This window comes from Centropristis striata, chromosome 16 (assembly GCF_030273125.1).
Source record: "Centropristis striata isolate RG_2023a ecotype Rhode Island chromosome 16, C.striata_1.0, whole genome shotgun sequence".
Lineage (NCBI taxonomy): Eukaryota > Metazoa > Chordata > Actinopteri > Perciformes > Serranidae > Centropristis > Centropristis striata.
In genome coordinates, this window is record NC_081532.1 from 30,055,398 (window position 1) to 30,074,507 (window position 19,110).

The window sequence follows — 19,110 nt, forward strand, 5'->3', positions numbered from 1 at the left end:
CTGAATACTTTTTCCCAACACTTCGTATATACAGTAATGGGTTTAAATGTCTTAATCCCTCTAAATAAAATGAGCTGTTTGCAGTAAATTTCATTGTATAATGATCGTTAAAACTGACAAATGTATAATGATGTGTCACAGTTCTGTCACTTGTGTCCTGTAAAATGTGTCACATAGTTCTTTCAAAGCCTGCCATCCTGTGGGTAAAAGACAAAAGTTTAAATTTAGGGAAAAACCAGCAATAAATCTGCCTGAGGTTACAGTTAGTCAGACTTACAGCTAGCCTCATGACTTCCATAGAGAGTCTGACGTGTTAAGCCTGGCAAATAGCAGTGAGGAAGTTAATAGGGGCTTTGTCTTCCCTATGTCATCATTGCTCACACTGTTGATCTCAATTGCGCAATTTGGCTTGTTGCGGTAGGCCTCTGCTCTGCATCCTTCTCGCATGGTAACATTTTACTCCTCCTCTTAAACATAGATTTGCCTTCACAGTACGCCAGCACAACTTCAGCAAAGCAGCCCACTCCCTGCATCTGCTCTCCATCAGTGTGGTATGTGCTAGAGAGCCTTTGATCCCCCCCACCCCCCACCCCCCCAACTCTAGTGTGTGTGTGTGTGTGTGTGTGTGTGTGCACATGCGGGACGGTGAGTCAGACAGACATAGAAAAGACTGTAGTGCTCGTTTACACAGACAATGCCCAATGGATGAAAGCAAGCGGAAAGAGACAGTGACACAAAAGAGCAGTAAACATTCATTATACCCACAGTTTTATGTCCTGCCCCTGGGCCTGTAGTTAAAGGCCTAATGCAGCTTGATCCTTGTGCACAACTGCTGAAGGAGCTGAAGTTCACTCCTCTGTACTATTAATGGACAAGTATGTGCAGCTATGAGCGGAACCAACAAATGCCACGGATTAATTTGAGTTGCATTGCTTATAATTGGGATAAGACAGCAATGTACATTATAGTTTTTCAGATTTTAAGTACATGAGGGTGGGGAGGCAAGTACCTTCATGGGCCCCAGTGACCCCCTACTACCTTTTGTTTTTGTGTCAAGTGTTATTGGACTTTGAAACTGAACACCAGTTCAAACAGAGGCCGTAATTGAAGAGGCAATAGGACCACTGAAGGGGCCTGAAGCAGTGAGGGCACCTCCAGCCATGCAGGTTCTTGTGAAAACAAGACAGAGGCAGTAAAATGTTGATGAGACTGCCAGACAAAAGTGGAGAAGTGGCACATTCATCAGAAAGGCGTGAGAACAACTGGACATGTGGGACATTGGAAGGTTGAGGGGTTCTTGACATCCTCACATAAGGTGCGGACATTTGGTTACATCAGTTTGTGAGTCATTCTCAGAAAGAGCAATTAAGCAAATTACTTGGTATTATTATTAGATTGATTTGCATCTTCTCGCATGGAGACCTGTGACTAATAAGATATTACATAAAGAAATAAGCATATACCTGTAGGCCAGCAACCAACAAAAGGAACGATGAGAATAGGAAGCTTGACAACCAAATGAAACAATCAGAATGAGTAATGTAAATGTGAAAATAAAACTCCCAGGCATGCACATAAATAGTCATGTCATTAGGTTGCATCAACAATCACATGCATTAGCCAGCTGCAATAAAGTCATAATCAAATAAAGTTCTTGAAAGGGCCCAAGGGGTCACCACTAAAATAAGCAAACCTGATTTCACAATCCTTCCCTTCTCTGCATGTTATCTCAGCCAGGAAATGTACCAAGATGATTATTTTCACCATGTGTTCCCACTATTACTGCCCCACCTTCGCCTGGGTAACTTAATACAGAAGCACTCATGATGTGATCGTTGATACATTTGTGATGAAAAAGAAACTTCATAGAAAAATGTATTATTTACATGTACTCAATGTTTCTGTTTGCCTTGATGTTATTAGAGCATTGCTACATTATTTATTTACATGGTATATGTTCGTTTTAATTGTATATGGATATTGTCTTTTATAGCTACAGCATGGGCGAAAACCCAAGACAAATTTCTCACTCTGTGGCATATTAAAGTTAATATTGAGTTTGGAATATCGTGTCCATTTTTAAAAGATGTTACGACTAAAAGTGTGCAAACTTTTAATTTCGTTAGATATGGGAGGAAAATGAAAAATTTGCAAACATTTCAGGAAAAGTATGATCCCTTTAAGAATTCCCAGATTGTACTCTTTGTTTACATAACACAGGGCGGATCCATTGACCATGTGGGGTGGCAAAGTATGGAGTTTTACTCTAAGTACAACACGTTGTTTACCTAACACTAAATCAATCACGAAATAGTTCCCTTTTCTGTAATAAATACCTTTTATAACTATATGCAGCACTTTTAGGTCAAAAACGCTATTTTTGATTAATACTCGGTAAAGAGTCCCCCCTACTCAAAGTAAAGAACAAGAGAATGGTACGTTCCGGCCCTGCTCCTCGCTGTTTTTGTATCTGCTTCAGAGCGGATTCAACCGCCAAGTAAGTTACATTTTGCCATGTCACGCTACAGAAGTTTGAGACCAGTTTATTTATAGAAAACTGGATTAGCGTGGGCACAGAGACATATGCCGCTGGATATATGATCTGAAATGAGAGCCCGTCGTGTTTTTTGAAGGTAATTCCCGGTGATTTTTGAGCCGCCGTTGTTACTGTATAGCTAATGTTACACAGTGAAGCCAGAAGCCTCATGTTTTCGTCAAGCCAAGAGGAGCACTGCGCCCCGTCCAAAGACCCAGTAAAATACGGGGAGCTGGTGGTGCTGGGGTAAGTTTTGCCTTATCTATTTTGGGATATCTTTTTTACTTTATTAACGCCTCTACGTTAACGCGAAGACGAGTATTTATTTTGAGGAAGTTTCACAAGAGGGCAGTCGCATAGGTAACTTAGCGACGTGAGGGTAAGTTTTGAAAATAAAGGTGTGAGCTTTAGCAATACGTATACACTTTAGACACGCGTCGACTTGTTTACAGCTATCTCGATATACATATATATATTCAGGAAAGACGTCAAGCCCAGTTTAGATTCAAGCGCTCACGTTACTCCACTAATCAGACACGTGCACAATCACAAATGTGTACATTTTCGTTTCACCGAGTTGGTGTGACGATGTTTCAATCTCTGACAGTTGGGAAAGAAACAACCAGTCTTGCGACATTTGCAACGACCGATGTCCACTTAAAAAAAAGATACGTTCAGGGCAACTTTAGAAACCCGGGTAAATTGAACCCCATACTCAGCAACTCTCACCAGGGCGCTCCTTCTACCTTAAAAGTTGGATTCATGGGGTTTCAGGAATTCGGAAGTGGTGATGGTCCCCTTCCCCCAGCCCCCAGCCTTCTTCCTATTCTCTAAACTATCTCACACCGCACAACTTCACATCTTTCTGTCAGGCGAACATGCACTGTAAGGCCACGGTTTGTGTGATTTCCAAGATGTCCTACAGATGATTGTTGTGTTCAATAGTTTGAAATCATACACCTTGCTTTATCCCATTACAAAGCAGATTTCCTTACACTCACTAATGTCTGCTGTCCACATGGTGAGGTAGCAGGCTTCTGGACTATTTGAAAACTGTTGCTTTTTTTTCAAGAAAAATCCCCATCGATCCATAGATGCACTTTATGGTTTCCTCTTTAGATCAGCATTGACTAAATGTACATATTTATTTTGTAGTTTTGAGGGTGCTGTTTTTTAAGTGAAGTTTCTTATCTATTAATATTATATACCAAAGATCTTCCTCGCCTTCAGTGTTTTGGTTCATTTTGTAAAAAAAAAGAAGAAGCTGAATGTAATCTAAAGTTAAGAGATAAATCACAGTATGATTTTCAAGTGCTAATTTAGAAAATAAATGTTACACTGAAAAATGACTTAAGCCATCAAATCAATGAATCAGTTATTAGTTTCAAACCTGTTATAAAAGTTCACATCAAACGGCCACTAAGATCTTTTTTTTTTTTTTTCAATTAAGGCAAAGTGCTTACATTGTACATTGCATTTTAAATGTGAGTCATAAAATCCAAAAGAAAAACCAGGTTGATTCTTTTCAATAAGGTTTTATTAGTTTTGCCATTTGATACTGAGACTATCCTTTTGGCACAAGTATAGAAAAAATTCAAACAATACCCATCCCTAATCTGTTAATGTTGGAAAAAACAAGGCAGTTATAGTGGCATTAGTATACGTGTCTCATCCTGCCGCTGAGTAAAAACTGGCGTGGCATATTCTTTGTTTATGTCTGAACTATTTCAAAATCACTTCAGGATGTATCCAGGAGAAACTGCAGCCAGTTTTAATTCTGAACAATCATATTCATATCGATAATCTGTGAAGGGCAACCACAGATTATAGCAACACCTGCTGTGTCATCGGTGATTGGAGTTCAGCCAGAACTGCAACTGACTAAAATGAGAATATTTATGTGTTTGTGCTGTGGAAATGACATGTACGTAGTGTTTGAAGTGCTTGAAATGAGATGCTTATGAAGGTTGTATATGCAGAGCAGTGTGGTTGAGTCCCTTGCCCTCCACCCATACACTCACAGCCATACTGCTTATTATAAGGGACAAAAAGTGCTGACTGCTTATTACCCCAGGCTGAACATGTGGCATGTTTGAAGCTGATACTTTTGTTCTCTCCCCTGACATAAAGACACATATTTGAATCAGATGTGACGGGTGTATAATCACTGCCATGACATCACATCCCACTGATAAAACTGATGGTAGACAAGATAGCTGACAGCATGGAACAAAGCTTGTTTGAGCAGCAGTTCCCTCAGTGGTTTGTTGCCATGACCGTGGTGGCTCTTATTACTTGCATGGCTGCCCCCCATCTCTGCCTGGGCAGATTGGCTTGGTGCTGGTCAGTGGGGTGGGGAGGAGGACGAGGAGGAGGAGGAGGGGAGGGGGTGGCTGCGTGGGTATCCTGGAAATGAAAGGATGGATTGATCAGGACTCTTTGCCTCTCCTCAGCTTCCTCTGTCTATTGTGGCTTGGAGACTGGGCCTATTGATTGAACTGTGTACACTTCTCCCTAAAGAACCGCTCGGAAGTGTACAAATCAACTTGGAGACATCTTTGGTACAAACTGGCACTGATTGTTGAGATGCGATGCCTTTTAAAATAGAAATTCAATTCATCCAACAGAGAAGGGTTGTCCTTTTGCTTTCCACAACAATGTCAGAGTGTAGGTGGAGCTGCTGTGGTTTGAGTGTCTTGTGGAAGGTTATATCAGTCAGGAGGATACTTGGGGCCATGGCGACATAAATCTGAGTCAGTTGATTGATGCTCTTCTCACTCACTGTGCCATCTGGCTGCCTCCCATGTAGCGATGATGTATTTGTACAGTCAACATCGACCCATCTGAAGCACTTATAGCCTGTAGTCTTACTTTTCAGCATCATCTAACCTCTGTGACCCTTTAAGACCGGCCTGCCTCTGTGTCATGCTAATGAGGGTTGTAACAACTCAGCATATCGCCTCCTCATTCTGCGAACACTAGCCTTTCATGTTAGCATAAGAGGTAGGAGGTGCTTTTGGCTCCTTCGTGCAACCCTGGAGGATAGGTGATATGCCAGAGTCTTCTAATCCGTGCTCCAAAGTATTGGAAGGTAAATCCGCTGTCTGTCTGGCACAGGTCAAAAGGGAAAGCGATCACAATTGGTTGGAGCGCAGCTTTAAAAAGCCTGTCCCAGCTAATGTGACGGTGTCGGTTCCTAGATGACAGAATATTGTTCCTCGATGTAATGGTGAATAATAGAAGGCATGTGTGGCCATTCTCGAGCAGCCAGGGTTATAGTCTGCATTTAGAATTCATCATGGCGAGATGTTAAGCTGCATATCATCTTATTGTGTGTTGCATGTGCGAAGCCATCAGCATCCAGGCACAGGTGTCCAGCAGATAACCCCCCCTCTGCTCTCAGAAGAAATCTGAATGGTATATAGGCCTCGCTGGAGTTTCTAGGACAGATTGAATACATTTATATAGCACACTGTTAAATTAGCTTTTGATCGAGATCATTAGTATTCCTGTTCCATATAGATCTTTTTTAGAGATTTCCTACAGGTGTTGGAAACCCTTGAAAACACTTAAATTTTAATGTGCCACTTTAAAGGTTTGAAAAGTACAGAATAACTCAGGAGACGATACAATTCACGACAAGTTGTTCACAATAATGATGGTATCACAATACAGCGATTCATTGCATGACAATCTGTGATGCATCATGATATCCGTGTAAGAGAAGAAGAAAAAAATACCCTTAAAAGGGCAAAAACGGGAATGATGTATTTATTCACTGCATTGTGGTGTCAGTTTCACAGAAACCCTTCTATGGAACGCTGTTACAAAACATTTTGATTGTTGTCCATAGCGGAATAATATTTAATTTGATGTGATGAAGAAGTGAAATATTCAGTATACTGTATTCTGTATGTACCACAGCTGTAAGTTGGTGGAAAAGCCTGAAAAGGCACTTTTAAAAATGCTTGAAGTTGCTTGAAATTACCTTTTTAGGAAAGGCTGTCTTAAGGATGAAGACCACAGATTGAATGTAGTTTTATTCCATTAATTTTATGCCTTTTGTTATGTCCCTTCATACCAGAGTAACATGCAACAAATAATTATTGGATAATAATTTGAAATGAAAGCTGATAGTGAACAATCTAAACATTTCATAACACTAATACACTTATTATCCACTATTATTTTGTCATTTTCCTCCTGCAGTCTGCAGTGTATTAGTTGTAGTTTTGTCCACAGTATCATCTCGTGCCTCTCTGGCTCTCTGTGGGTGGCTTGTCCTACAGGCCAGCTTTGTGCACTGTGCTGACTGGGACCATGTGTTTCCATGCCTGGCCAGCCGTAAGGAGACATGGGACAGGTGGACTAGCTTTGGAGGGAGGTAGGGAGGAGCAGAAAGAAGCTTGCTGCTACTGTTGCATATGTGTTGCAACAAAGATGAGAAATGTCAGATTATGGTGTGGTTGGAAGAGTTCACTCCCTCATGATATGCATTATGCAAACTTGAGGCTTTTAATAGAGATATCTCTTGTTGTACAAAGTGACTGTTCAGCACATTGTGGTTACATGTGAGCGTGTGACAGAAGGTCTGTGTGTTGGATGGGAGTAGAGCATGGGGTGTCCCAGCTGTAGGAACCAGCTGGTGGGTGGGGAGAGGAGCAGGCCTACCGGAAGGGGCTTCTTCATTCACAAGGAGCTGTTGATGCTAGGTCCCTCACAGCAGACCGAGGGGCAAAAGTCTGATATTAAGAAGTGAAAAGAGAGAATGCTCTTAGGTGCTCCTCTGGTGGTGCTGAGGCTTTGAAACTGAGATCTTAAAGCTTTCTATCCGTGTTAAAAAATCCAGCCATGAGAGAGAGAACGTGTTCCAGTCATGTGAGCCAGTTCTCCACCCAGACTGCGTGTTCCCAAAGTGATAGCAAACCTGACGTGCATCTTAAAACCTGCTCCTGCCTGGTACACAGAGCAAAAGAACAGCTGCAGTTTACACAGACTTGGCTCGCTGAAATCACAAGTACCAGAGTGCATTATGTAATAAGAGACATTATCCAAGGTAACGCTTAGATTGCTAATAGGGTGCATTAGATTGCCAGTGATGTAATGCATGGCAAAGCTCCTTTTCAAAACACATGAATGTTGCTAATTCTCCGTGTTTAGTTGTTATACGATTAGAAGAATTTAGCCCGTAAATCTCTTCACATCTTTTTGCAGCTACAAAAAATGGTTTGCATTTTCATAACATTTTTAAACTGTTTTGCTAATTTGCTGTCCTTCCCTCCACCCCTCCCGTGACAGGTACAATGGCTCTCTGCCCAATGGAGATCGGGGTAGACGGAAAAGCAGATTTGCGCTATACAGGAGGACCAAAGCCAATGGTGTTAAGCCAAGCACTGTGCACATCCTCAACACACCCCAGGCCAGCAAGGTACACAACAGAATATGTGATTTATTGAACAAACTGTCAGAATAAACAGTTGTCTGTTTGTCTTTTTATGTACAGGAGAAAGTCTTGAAAGTTTGGAAAATTCTTAATTTGTTAGGAATATTCTTGAATGTATATATACACCTTGAAAAATACTTGACTGTCAACATAATCTGGTATTCTCATCTACACAAACCCTGTATATTTAAAATAAATCTGTATATAGGTATGTAAATGAATAAGCAAAACAGAGGGTGATGAGAGTAGTTTTGTCAGTCTACTCAGACAGTTTTGAACTCATAATGTGAGTGAACTCCTTATATTAAGGGAAGAGGAATCCCAGCAGAAGAAAGCTGACTTTCAGAGGAGCAGAATGGATTTTCAGTGCTTTCAGTAGCTTATGGAACGTGCAGTGAACTCCTTTACATTATTGTTGGCAGACCTTAATGTTGACATTTCCAGTACAATAACTGTAGTTCCTAGCCGGGCCTCATAGCTTTTCTTTGCACCGGAGAGCCTGCCAGAAACTGCCCGATCCAGTATAACACGTCTGCCTTCCTGCATTCCTGCCTTCGGTTCCCAAGCAAAAACTGCTAAACAAGCGGGAGGACCTGCTTACCTCTGCACCTCTTGGAGGCCAATATTCCGGACATTTGTTGAGAGTTTAGCTCGCTGGCCAGAGGCCCGCTGGTTCGGGTTACTCTCACCTTGTGGAACTTGACTCCCGATCTGCTGAGAGGTTTTTCTGTGACAGAGGCTTTTTCATCGCAGAGATTGTGTATCATTCCATTCGAGTTTCAGCTGAGCGTTGTACTGCAGTGGCCTATGAAATATGTCTTAATGTTCCTGCTGCTCCGGACTACGAGTTGTTTCTCACTACGCTCGGAGAACCATGTTGCACTACTGTTTTTACTGCACAGCTCAACTGAGTAAAGATTGCCCTTTACACAATTAGTCACAGACTGTTTCATAGATGGGAACTGCTGTGACCTTCTCCCCCTTTCACCACTGTTCCTCTCTGCCACCCTGTTACCAGGCCTGGGATTAGGAAGGCCAACTGAGGAGGAAGTTGTTGCAGTTGCCTGACCCTGCACTCCCAGCTGTACACACGGTCAAATATAGCCATTCCTTAAGAGACAAGCAGGGTGGTGGGCTTGATTTGAGGAGAGCTTTCTTTTTGAGGTAGAAGCCATCTCCTGTTTTTTTCCGTTATTTTTTTTTCCTACAGCAGTCAACTCCAGCTCCCTCACAGTGCAGCAGTCTCATACGAATGAACTAAGAACACTCTGTGGCTCAGAAGCTGAGAGGGAAAGCTCACGTGTCTGTGCACACTCTGGTGTTCATGACAGATAATGAGGAGCTCCCATGATGCCACTGCCAGCCTCCTATTCACATCCTACTCCTGCTTTCTGATCTCAATCCCTACACTTGTGCAAGTGTCATTGTTTACATTGGCCTTCCTCTGGGGGGCTATGTTTTTATTTTCACTCCTCCAAACTGAGCGAGGGTGTGCGTGACATTTTGCGGGTATGCTTATAAAAATACATGTTTCTGTTTGGAGCGTGCATGAACTTCTTATAGCCGTTGAACAGGTGGAGCACCATTTGTTTGTAGCGCCGCAGTCGAGACAAGACTGCATGTGATGATGACATTTGTCCCCGTCTGTCTCTGATGTTACAGCAGAGTGTGGTAGCGCTGATGACCCACTTTCTCTCTCCCTCATTCCCTCTCGCACGTGACAAAGAGAGAGGAGGAGGGGGGGTTTGTTTGGGAAATGGAATTCGCAGATTAGGGCGCGATGATAGTGGCATGTGGTGAAGTGTTGATGGGAGCCCGTCCTGAGTGGCTTTAACCCACCCTGACTGAGGCAGTTCAGCTGGTAGGCAGGCTTGTGTTAACTGAGGCCAGTGGGCAGTTTATGGTCACTGTCATGGGAGTGTGACTTTACTCGCTTGTCCCTGTTTCTCTGCCAGAAAATCCCACCACACATCTTTAACTGTAGGAAATGCAGTCATGGAAAAAAATTTAGACCACCCTTGTTTTCTTCAATTTCTTGTTCATTTTAACCCATTGACGCCTAAAACTTCCTGTAAAACCTCTGGGCGATTTTAAAATCAGCCCCTAAAACCTGAAGTTTTTCTGGAAATTCAACAGAAGTGTCAACGCTTCTAATAAATAATAGATTTTTCAGCCTCTGTAGCAGATAGAAATGAAATTCAAAAAGTATTTGAGAGCTTATACAAATACTACAAAATGACGTATCCGCTTTCCAGGCTTCAATGGGTTAATGCCTGGTACAACTAAAGGTACATTCGTTTGGACAAATATAATAACAACAAAAATAGCTCATTAATTTAAGAGCTGATATCTAGACATTTTCCATGGTTTTCTTGATAATAACCAAAGTCATTAGTTGTACAAGGCATTAAAATGAACAAGAAATTGAAGAAAACAAAGGTCTAATCATTTTTTCCACGGCTGTACAATGGAGAAATATTCTTCCTTTAATGTCTGCTGTAAAAACAACCCATTGTAATAAAAAGCCTGAGGAGGTTTTGTTGTTGTAAATAACCCTACAGTGTTTTTGAATCTGAGGATGTGACTCTATGATTGAATGTATTTTAATAGTGGGGTTTTTTGTTGCCCTGATCTGTAATTTAGCCTCAGCAGCGATGCAATCATTGCATATGGAAGTGTCGCTCCTGTTTATGAACTTTGGCACTCTCAGATCCGGTGTTAAAACCACAAACCAAGGCCACAAAGGGTTTTTCCAGAATCTACTGTAACGCAGTAAACCGTAAACACTCCCTTGTTGTTGCTGTGCTTATACTTAAATCTTGTGCCTCTCTTTACAAAAGTTGCTTTAATGTCCTTTGATGAAAAAAGTACATAAAAAACGCTATACTATTTATAATTGGTATTATATTATCAATGTAGGGCTTTTAACCAATATAAGTCTAAATTTTAACCCTTACATTTAAAATGATTTAGTCACTGTTTTTTTTTCATTAAAAACAAAAAATGAGTTATTTGCTGTAATTAATGCTAGGGGAATATTATTTTATTTTCTCACAGTCTGAGATATGTTCATGATTAGCATCAACATTGATTTTAATGCATTGGATCAAACATTGCATTGCCCCTTAATACACCAGCAATGACCTTAGTGGAAAACAAGAAAATAATCTGTATTTGCCCCAGAAAGGAAACATGAGAAAATGGTTCAATCTGGTGGAAAAATAGTAAAAACCACAATTTTGAAGCCAGGGCTCTAGATTAAAGCCTGATAAAGTAGAATGCACGCTTTTATGCTGTAATGGCTGTGGGATATAAAATTGTGGTTTTAATGGGTTTCAATGGGGACATCTTTGTCCTTGAGGATCTGACTGTCTGTGTTTTGGTTACACAGTCCAGAACTGAATGAAATGTCACGTCATCTGATTCACACAGCCAAAAATAATAATACAATTAAAAAGCCAAAAGTGTCCCCAGTGAAGGTTCAGTTGTATTTGTTGTGTTTAATATGGTATCACAATGTGTAGCATGTTTGTAATGTAATGACTTTCTTATTATTTTTCAGGCTGTTAACTGTAAAGGCCAACACAGCATCTCCTACACACTGTCCAGGAACCATACAGTAGTGGTGGAGTACAGCCATGATAAAGACACGGACATGTTTCAGGTAAAAACTCAGGATTGTATTTTAAATAACCTGTGGAATCCTCAACGTTTGATCAGGGCTGCAACTTATGATTGCTATTGATGATTGCTCAACTGTTGATGCATTATGATTCCCCGAAGCTCAAGGGGATGTATTCAAATAACTTGTTTTGCATGACTTGCTTTTGATATGATACAGGAAATCATATAAAAAATAGAAAAACCAAGAAGCTGTAATCAAATGTTTGGCTGTAATCAAATGTTTGGCTTTTTTTGGTTTTAAATGAAAAATGTTTGCAAGTTTAATTGTATGAACTTTCCAGCTCTGCATTTAATGAAGAATATTTGAAGCTCTGCCTTCAACTTTTATGCTCATGTGGTTGTTTTTCTTGGACTTTACACTCCACTAGTGACTGCTTTAACAGCTGCAACTAACGATTATATGCATGATCAATTATAATGTTCTATAAACTGCCAGAAAATAGTGAAAAATGACCATCACAGTTTCCCCACAATGACGCCTTCAAATGTCTTCTGTTCAAAACCTAAAGATATTCAGTTTAGTCACTTAAAGGATTAATTGATTATGAAAATAGTTGGCTAATAGTTGGTTATTTTTCTGTCTATCAGTTAGATGTTTAATCGTTGCAGCTCCATGTGTGTTTCTTGTATCTGTCCTGTCAACTGTTCTGTCTGTAGCATTTATCAGTATGTAGAGAGAGGAGACGATGACCAGAGGGAAGTCAGGCACGTGCTTCACATTCAGCCCAGCGTTGTGTCCATGTGTCTTCAAACACTGGATAAATAGAGACACAGACACGGCAGAGAAGGGGAAACTATTCAGAAAAAAAACAGGACTTCAGGACAAATTTTGAGATGGAAAAAAAAAGAGGAAATGAAAGAGGAAATGTTTTTTTTTTTATCCTCTGCTTGTTCGGGCTTAGAACCGTTTGGACATTTCTCAGCGTTGGACCCTGTGGTCTGCTTCAAAAACAGTTGTTTAAAAACAAAAGGAAAGTATTTTCTTTAGAGACACGCTGACAAAACTACATGCCGCTGTTTAAAACTTTGGTGAAAATGCTGAGACTTGACACAATTGGGCACACAAACCCAGATCAACATGCGGATGTGCTGTTATTTAAATGTCAAATTTAAGCTGACAGTTCAAATGTCTGCAGGGAATTAAAAAAGAAACCCCCTTTTCACCCAAGACACCACAAGAAACTATATTTATAATTATGACATTGAATCATTATTGTGTTTTTTTTTTTTGTAGATTGGGCGTTCCACTGAGAGTCCCATAGACTTTGTGGTGACTGACACAATAGCAGGAGGCCAGGAGGGAGAGGAGACTCCCATCACTCAGAGCACCATCTCCCGCTTCGCCTGCCGAGTCGTCTGCGAGCGTAACCCGCCCTTCACCGCTCGCATCTACGCAGCTGGTTTTGATTCTTCCAAAAACATCTTCCTCGGGGTAATTACTATTTAGTGTAATGGTAGATCTACAGTATCTCTGTTTACACTCCTGTCTTAATGGAAGGTTAGATGTCCAGTTTGTGCCTTTAAGTCTACTACTAACCGAATAACAAATGTAATTTGTTCCGCTGGCTGAGTTTAAGGTACGTACAAACGAAGTCTTGAAAGTTTGGAAAAGGCTGGATTTTCACTGTAATGTTTCAAAGGTTCGGAATATGCTTTATTTTGAATAAATAATAATCTAGTGTTTCAACAACACTGTCACTTCTGTAAAGCAAAAATCTTTTAATATTTGAAATGAAACACTGAAGCAAAACAAATGAAACAAGTGAAGCACTTTTCTTGTGTTCCTTGTCATTCGCAGCTAGATAAGTCTTCTGTTGATCCTTTACTCTGGAAATTAGCTGGCATTAACTTTTCAAGATCAAAACATGAAATCAAAGTTAAGAAGTTTGATTTCATGAAGGCGATAAAGGCTTTAAGAGTCTGGACATTTGAAAGTGCTTGAAAAGACTGAATTAGTAGTACAAACTCTGAGTGTTGAAAATTGAATGTGACATCAGTTTGCATCTGTGCGTCGATTCGCCTGCAGGAAAAAGCCGCAAAATGGAAGAACCCTGACGGTCACATGGACGGACTGACAACCAATGGCGTGCTGGTGATGCACCCTAAGGGTGGGTTCACGGAGGAGTCAAAGCCTGGCGTGTGGAGAGAGATCTCTGTTTGTGGGGATGTTTACACACTGAGAGAGACGCGCTCAGCACAGACTCCGGGCAAACTGGTCAGTAGCTACATACATACAGCAATACAAGTGTCACTGAGACTTAAATGAGGCATGAAGTGTAGTGGTAGCAAATCATCTGATGTCAAAATCATGTCAGAGAAGAGATGAGAAGTTTTGTTTTGAAACAAAAATTTGAACTGAGCCATGTTGGTTTTGAAAAAGCTGACTCTTCAGATTGAAACAGATCAATTTTCCAATTTTCCCAATGGCCCGGGATGCTACTTCAGTTGTTTCCATAGCCATGTGATGTGATCTTAAAGGATATTGCTATACAAACTGTTTTTTCCCGCCTGCTTTGCTCCCCTCAATGAAGCAGAAAAATAACTTAATTGTTATAATAGCATTAAATTGTTTTGATCATGAATGTAATGGCATTATTTACTGTTTAAATGCAGGTGGGGAATGTGTTGCTGTTTCCCTAGAGTTTCTTCCCTAGAGCAGATGTTTCTCACTTCACAATCAGAATATGGTTATGATGTTACTAAACTAAAAGTGAGTCTTCTACATCCCCCTCTGCAGGTGGAGCATGAGAGTAATATCCTCCAGGACGGCTCTCTGGTGGATCTATGTGGAGCCACGTTGCTGTGGCGTACTGCAGAAGGCCTCTTCCACACTCCCACCCAAAAGCACCTGGAGGCTCTCAGGCAGGAGATCAACGCAGCGCGCCCCCAGTGCCCCGTCGGCCTCAACACGCTCGCCTTCCCCAGCATGCAACGCAGCCGCGCCCTCTCCTCTCTGGAGGACAAGCAGCCTTGGGTCTACCTGGCCTGTGGCCACGTGCACGGCTACCACAACTGGGGCCACCGCTCAGAGCATGAGCCCAACGCTCTGCGAGAGTGTCCCATGTGCCGGGTGGTCGGGCCCTACGTGCCGCTGTGGCTGGGCTGCGAGGCGGCCTTCTATGTGGACACAGGTGCACCCACTCATGCCTTTGTGCCATGCGGACACGTGTGTTCGGAGAAGTCGGTCAAGTACTGGGCGGAGATCCCTCTGCCTCACGGCACCCACGCCTTCCACGCCGCCTGCCCCTTCTGTGCCACCCAGCTCAGCCTCACTCAGGGCTGTTCCAAGCTAATCTTCCAGGGCCCGGTGGACTGAGCTGAAGGGTCCTGCTCCGGCAGAGAAGATTAGACAGGAATGCCAACATGCTGTGAAACTGTTCCGATTATTTTGTGCTTTCTTTTGTTTGTGTAAGCCAGCTGTGGAAAGGAGTAAGTCTTCCCATGTTCTGGTCATATACTGTGGATTCTGCACAACAGAGAGCCATTACAGATTGTTCAGGGCCTCTTGTGGCTGTTTGGATGGCCACTGTGGGAGACGTGGAGCACACTGGACCACAGATGCCTTGCTCCTCCACAATGAAATACTGTTTCAGCTGTCCTGCGAACAAACCGCTTTAAACACGGCTGTTTTGAACTACAATGACCTCTAGTTTTTCATCAGAGAGCCGTGGAATTAAGGCTGTAGAAGGAATGAATTGATTTTACTCATGAATCGGACTGAACCAGATAACAGTGGTGTATTTTGTTGGGAATGAAAAAGGGGGGGAGGGTTTTTAGTTCAGTTCCTGGTGGGTCTGAGACAAAGTTTTTACAGAGCCAGACAGCTGGACTGTTGGCTGGGAGAAAAGCCAGGAGAAACTTGGGGTCTAATGTCTAACTAGTTAAGTGCTCCCCATCGCTGCCATCGGCCCTGAACCCCTAATGGCATCTATATCATGTAGCTCTCTGGGTTTTAGCTTCCATTTGCTGAACAAACTTTGAGGAGGGGAAGGGGGAAGACTTTTTGTGTACAGAGATATAATCCAGTGCCTCAAATCCCATTAAAGCGTGGGAATATTTTTAATAATTGAGAAAAGATATTTTGTTGAAGGCAAAGGGAGAGATAGTTTTGCATACATAAGACATAAGGAAACGACAGCCCACGTGTATTCTTCAACACATTTTTATCTGACAGAAGAGGTATTTTACTACACTGAGGCCCTTGTACTGTTTTGTAATGCAAATGTTAATATATTTTTCTCCTGCATAAATAATGTGTGTGAGAATGTTTGAGAGTGTGTGCATGCATGTGTGATTGTGTGTGTGGGTTGGACTGTGTGGGTGCCCTTGGGCTTTTGTTTAAATCGCCCTGCATCATTTCACCCCAATCCCCTTTCTATGATCTCGCCCACCACCCAAAACACTACCAGAGAGAACACAGGAATTAAACGCAGGGTTTGACAATGAATGTACTGAAATACATCGACTCTCCTCACTGGTGGCGCTTCATTTTTTTTTACAACCTGCTTTCTCAACGGCTGTGCTGTTAAAGGTATAGGTAAGGCCTATTTGGAACTGTACTACCATATGCATCAACTGCACCTGCTTGCTCGCTTGCCGTGTCCCTGCCCCACACACACATGTACTGTATTCAATCTGCACTGTTGTTAGCTTTATCCCATGCTGGGTCTGATCCAATGATTTGTACGCTGTCAAACCTGGGCACAGTCTCAGCAGCATCCAGAGATTATACCAAATATAAGGAGGAGCTGTTTTTTTTTTTTTTTTCTTTTTCTCCACACGCAAGATGTAACGACCACTCTCTTCGATCCAAAGTGTTTCTGTAAACAATCCTAAACCCAAACTGCTGCTATGGTGGAATGTTGACAGCTCTGGATTACAGTCGATGCTGTTCAGTCGCTCGCAAACCAGCTCCACGGGAATAATGATATTATCACGCGCCATGCCAAATTTGGTAAATTCTATTGTGTGTGGATGAGTCAAGTTGTCCAAAAACAAAAGTAGCAGATGAATTGAAACTAAAGAATCTGGGACGAATCTGTGCATTCTTCTGTGATGCGAGCTAACCAGACTGTGCCCATATGTAGAGCTGAAGGCATTAAATCTGCCTATCAAATACAATATAGAGCATTAAAATGATGGTGTTGAAGGTGACGTTCCTATTATTATACAGGGTTCGTACAAAGTCTTTGGAAAGTTTGGGAAATGCTAAATATTAGCCGTCATGTTTTCAAGGTTAGGAATATGCTTGATTTAGATATACTCCTTTAAAAATGCTTGACTTTTCTACATAATATGGTGTTTCATCTACACAATCACTCACCTAAAATCTTTTTAATATTTAAAATGAAACAATCCTGTCATATTTGTTTGTTCTCTCTTTCTCTGTGTCTCACACTAATAGCTAGATAAATCCTCTGTTGATCCCTACTCTGGAAATTAGCAAGCATTAAATAATCATGATCAAAATATACAATCATGGTTAGTATAAACAACTGGTAAAGTGTAGATGTAGATGTAATGATGAAGGCTGCTATAGTCAGAATTATTTTAACTTACCATGATATGTGCTTGAATTTTACTCTGTACGAACCCTGTATTATAGCATTGGATTTTCTTTTTCATGAGGAATTCAAATGTATCATTGAGGGGCGAAATCCATCTTGATTAAGAGCTCCTGGTGGACTGCTGGAGTATTTTCCTTTTTCTAATATTTCCTAAGATTAACCGCATTCTTAAAAGCACCATTAGCATTACACTTCACTCATACTACGGAGCATTTCTTAACGAATCACTCGATTTCTTCAGATTTTATGTAACTGCCGCTGTGCAGGGTCAAGGACTAAGCCACGTATTGTACAGTAGCATTCCTCTCCAACACTTTCAGCTCCAACACTGTGCCCATTGCTTAAGACTGTGTTCTGTAACAGCTGCAGAGTAGCTGCCTCAAACATTCCTCCTTGGTAAACATGGGTGGGGCCGTCAGTTCACCCAAGGGCTTGTTCTATGATTTTTGTCTCCAACAGGAACTCTGTACACAAGCCATAGAACGCACTGATGCTCCCAATGCCTCCTTTGCAAAGAATAAAATATTTTTAAAAAATAACTTTCCAGCGAGTTGGTTGTCATTCTGATTTTAGGCCTTCTTAAGATCTGACAGTCATGTGAGGTATGGTTGTGATATTGATTCAGTGGTTTAAAAAGGTATGTGCACTTGATGAAGCTACTTTTGTGATGCCACTGCCTTTGAACTGTCTCACTTGTGTACGCACAACATGGCAGCAATGCTTAATCACAGTTACATATGTGTTTCATCATTCCTCAGTATGAACATTTCCCTGCTATCTTGGTTTGGCAAAAAATGGCCCTGGATGTTGATAGCTCTATCAAACACTGTATTTTATGAGATAAGGAACACATTTTTCTTGAAGTCTATTTTATTCACATTTCGCATACTATCTTATCTGCTTCATCTTAATATTTACCATGACTACATCAGCAACATTCCCTGGTGTTCAGTGCTGAGTGCAGTTTCCCTCTGGAGCCACAAGAGGGCACTATTTCCTCAGCAATAGAGAGGTTGGCACTAAGCCCACCAAACCACTGAGCCTGCGGCATTCAATAGCCCAAACACTGGAGCAAAGAAATGCAAGTTTGATGTTTATTATGAAAAAGACTGAGTAGAAATTGAATTGACTGAATTTGCACGCCCATAGACGCCTGAAAATCCTTCATATGTGCAATTACGCCACCACAGGAGATATGCAGGCTATATATTTATAGTTGGACATTTACTGATTAATCTCTCAACATTCCATGTGTCTTTGATTTTATATATATTTTTCAAATTAATTAACTGATTTAAATCCTGGTATCATACTTAAGACATGGCAGACAGATATGCACAGTAGTGAGCAATTTTTAGCTTTTATTTTTATGTGCATGCAAAAAATATTGTACGATGACGATGATGACATTTTCCATCATTCGCATGTGACTTCATCTCCTCTATAATAAGGGCACATGAAAGGGATTTAAATACATAACATGTCAGTTAGGCGTTTGGAGAGGAATGGAGCTGTGGGATGCCAGGCTTCCTAATTAACATTTCTGCAGTAGATGTGAGATGGGTTCATGTGTCTGCACACTTGCCTGTTTTTCTGAATGACAGAAGAGACACTGAAGGTGACAGCATGCTAATTTTGAGATCACTCGGTGGCTCCCCTGCCTTAAGCAGGGCAGGGTTATGCAAATAAAGTGGAATGATACAATATTTTTTTTCTTGAACCAGCTTCCTGGATGAGAAAAGTCAGGTTCATGTGCTACACTGACGCTGGTCTTTGTAATAGATTGACACAAACCTTAGTACTTCCATCATCACCTTTTTAAACCTAATTAACTTTTTACACTTTTCGCACAACTCAATTTTACGGGATCATATTTTCGG

General features: G+C 41.4%; 1 protein-coding gene across 1 annotated transcript; it reads left to right on the forward strand.

Annotated features, from left to right (window-relative positions):
• The first annotated feature begins 2,471 nt into the window (after positions 1 to 2,471).
• On the forward strand, positions 2,472 to 17,769 carry peli2 (pellino E3 ubiquitin protein ligase family member 2). The gene is made up of 6 exons (XM_059353653.1): positions 2,472 to 2,782; positions 7,835 to 7,964; positions 11,542 to 11,643; positions 12,898 to 13,095; positions 13,690 to 13,878; positions 14,401 to 17,769. The coding sequence occupies exons 1-6, from the start codon at positions 2,679 to 2,681 to the stop codon at positions 14,977 to 14,979; spliced, it is 1,302 nt and encodes a 433-aa protein (XP_059209636.1). The 5' UTR covers positions 2,472 to 2,678; the 3' UTR covers positions 14,980 to 17,769.
• The last annotated feature ends 1,341 nt before the right edge of the window (positions 17,770 to 19,110 follow it).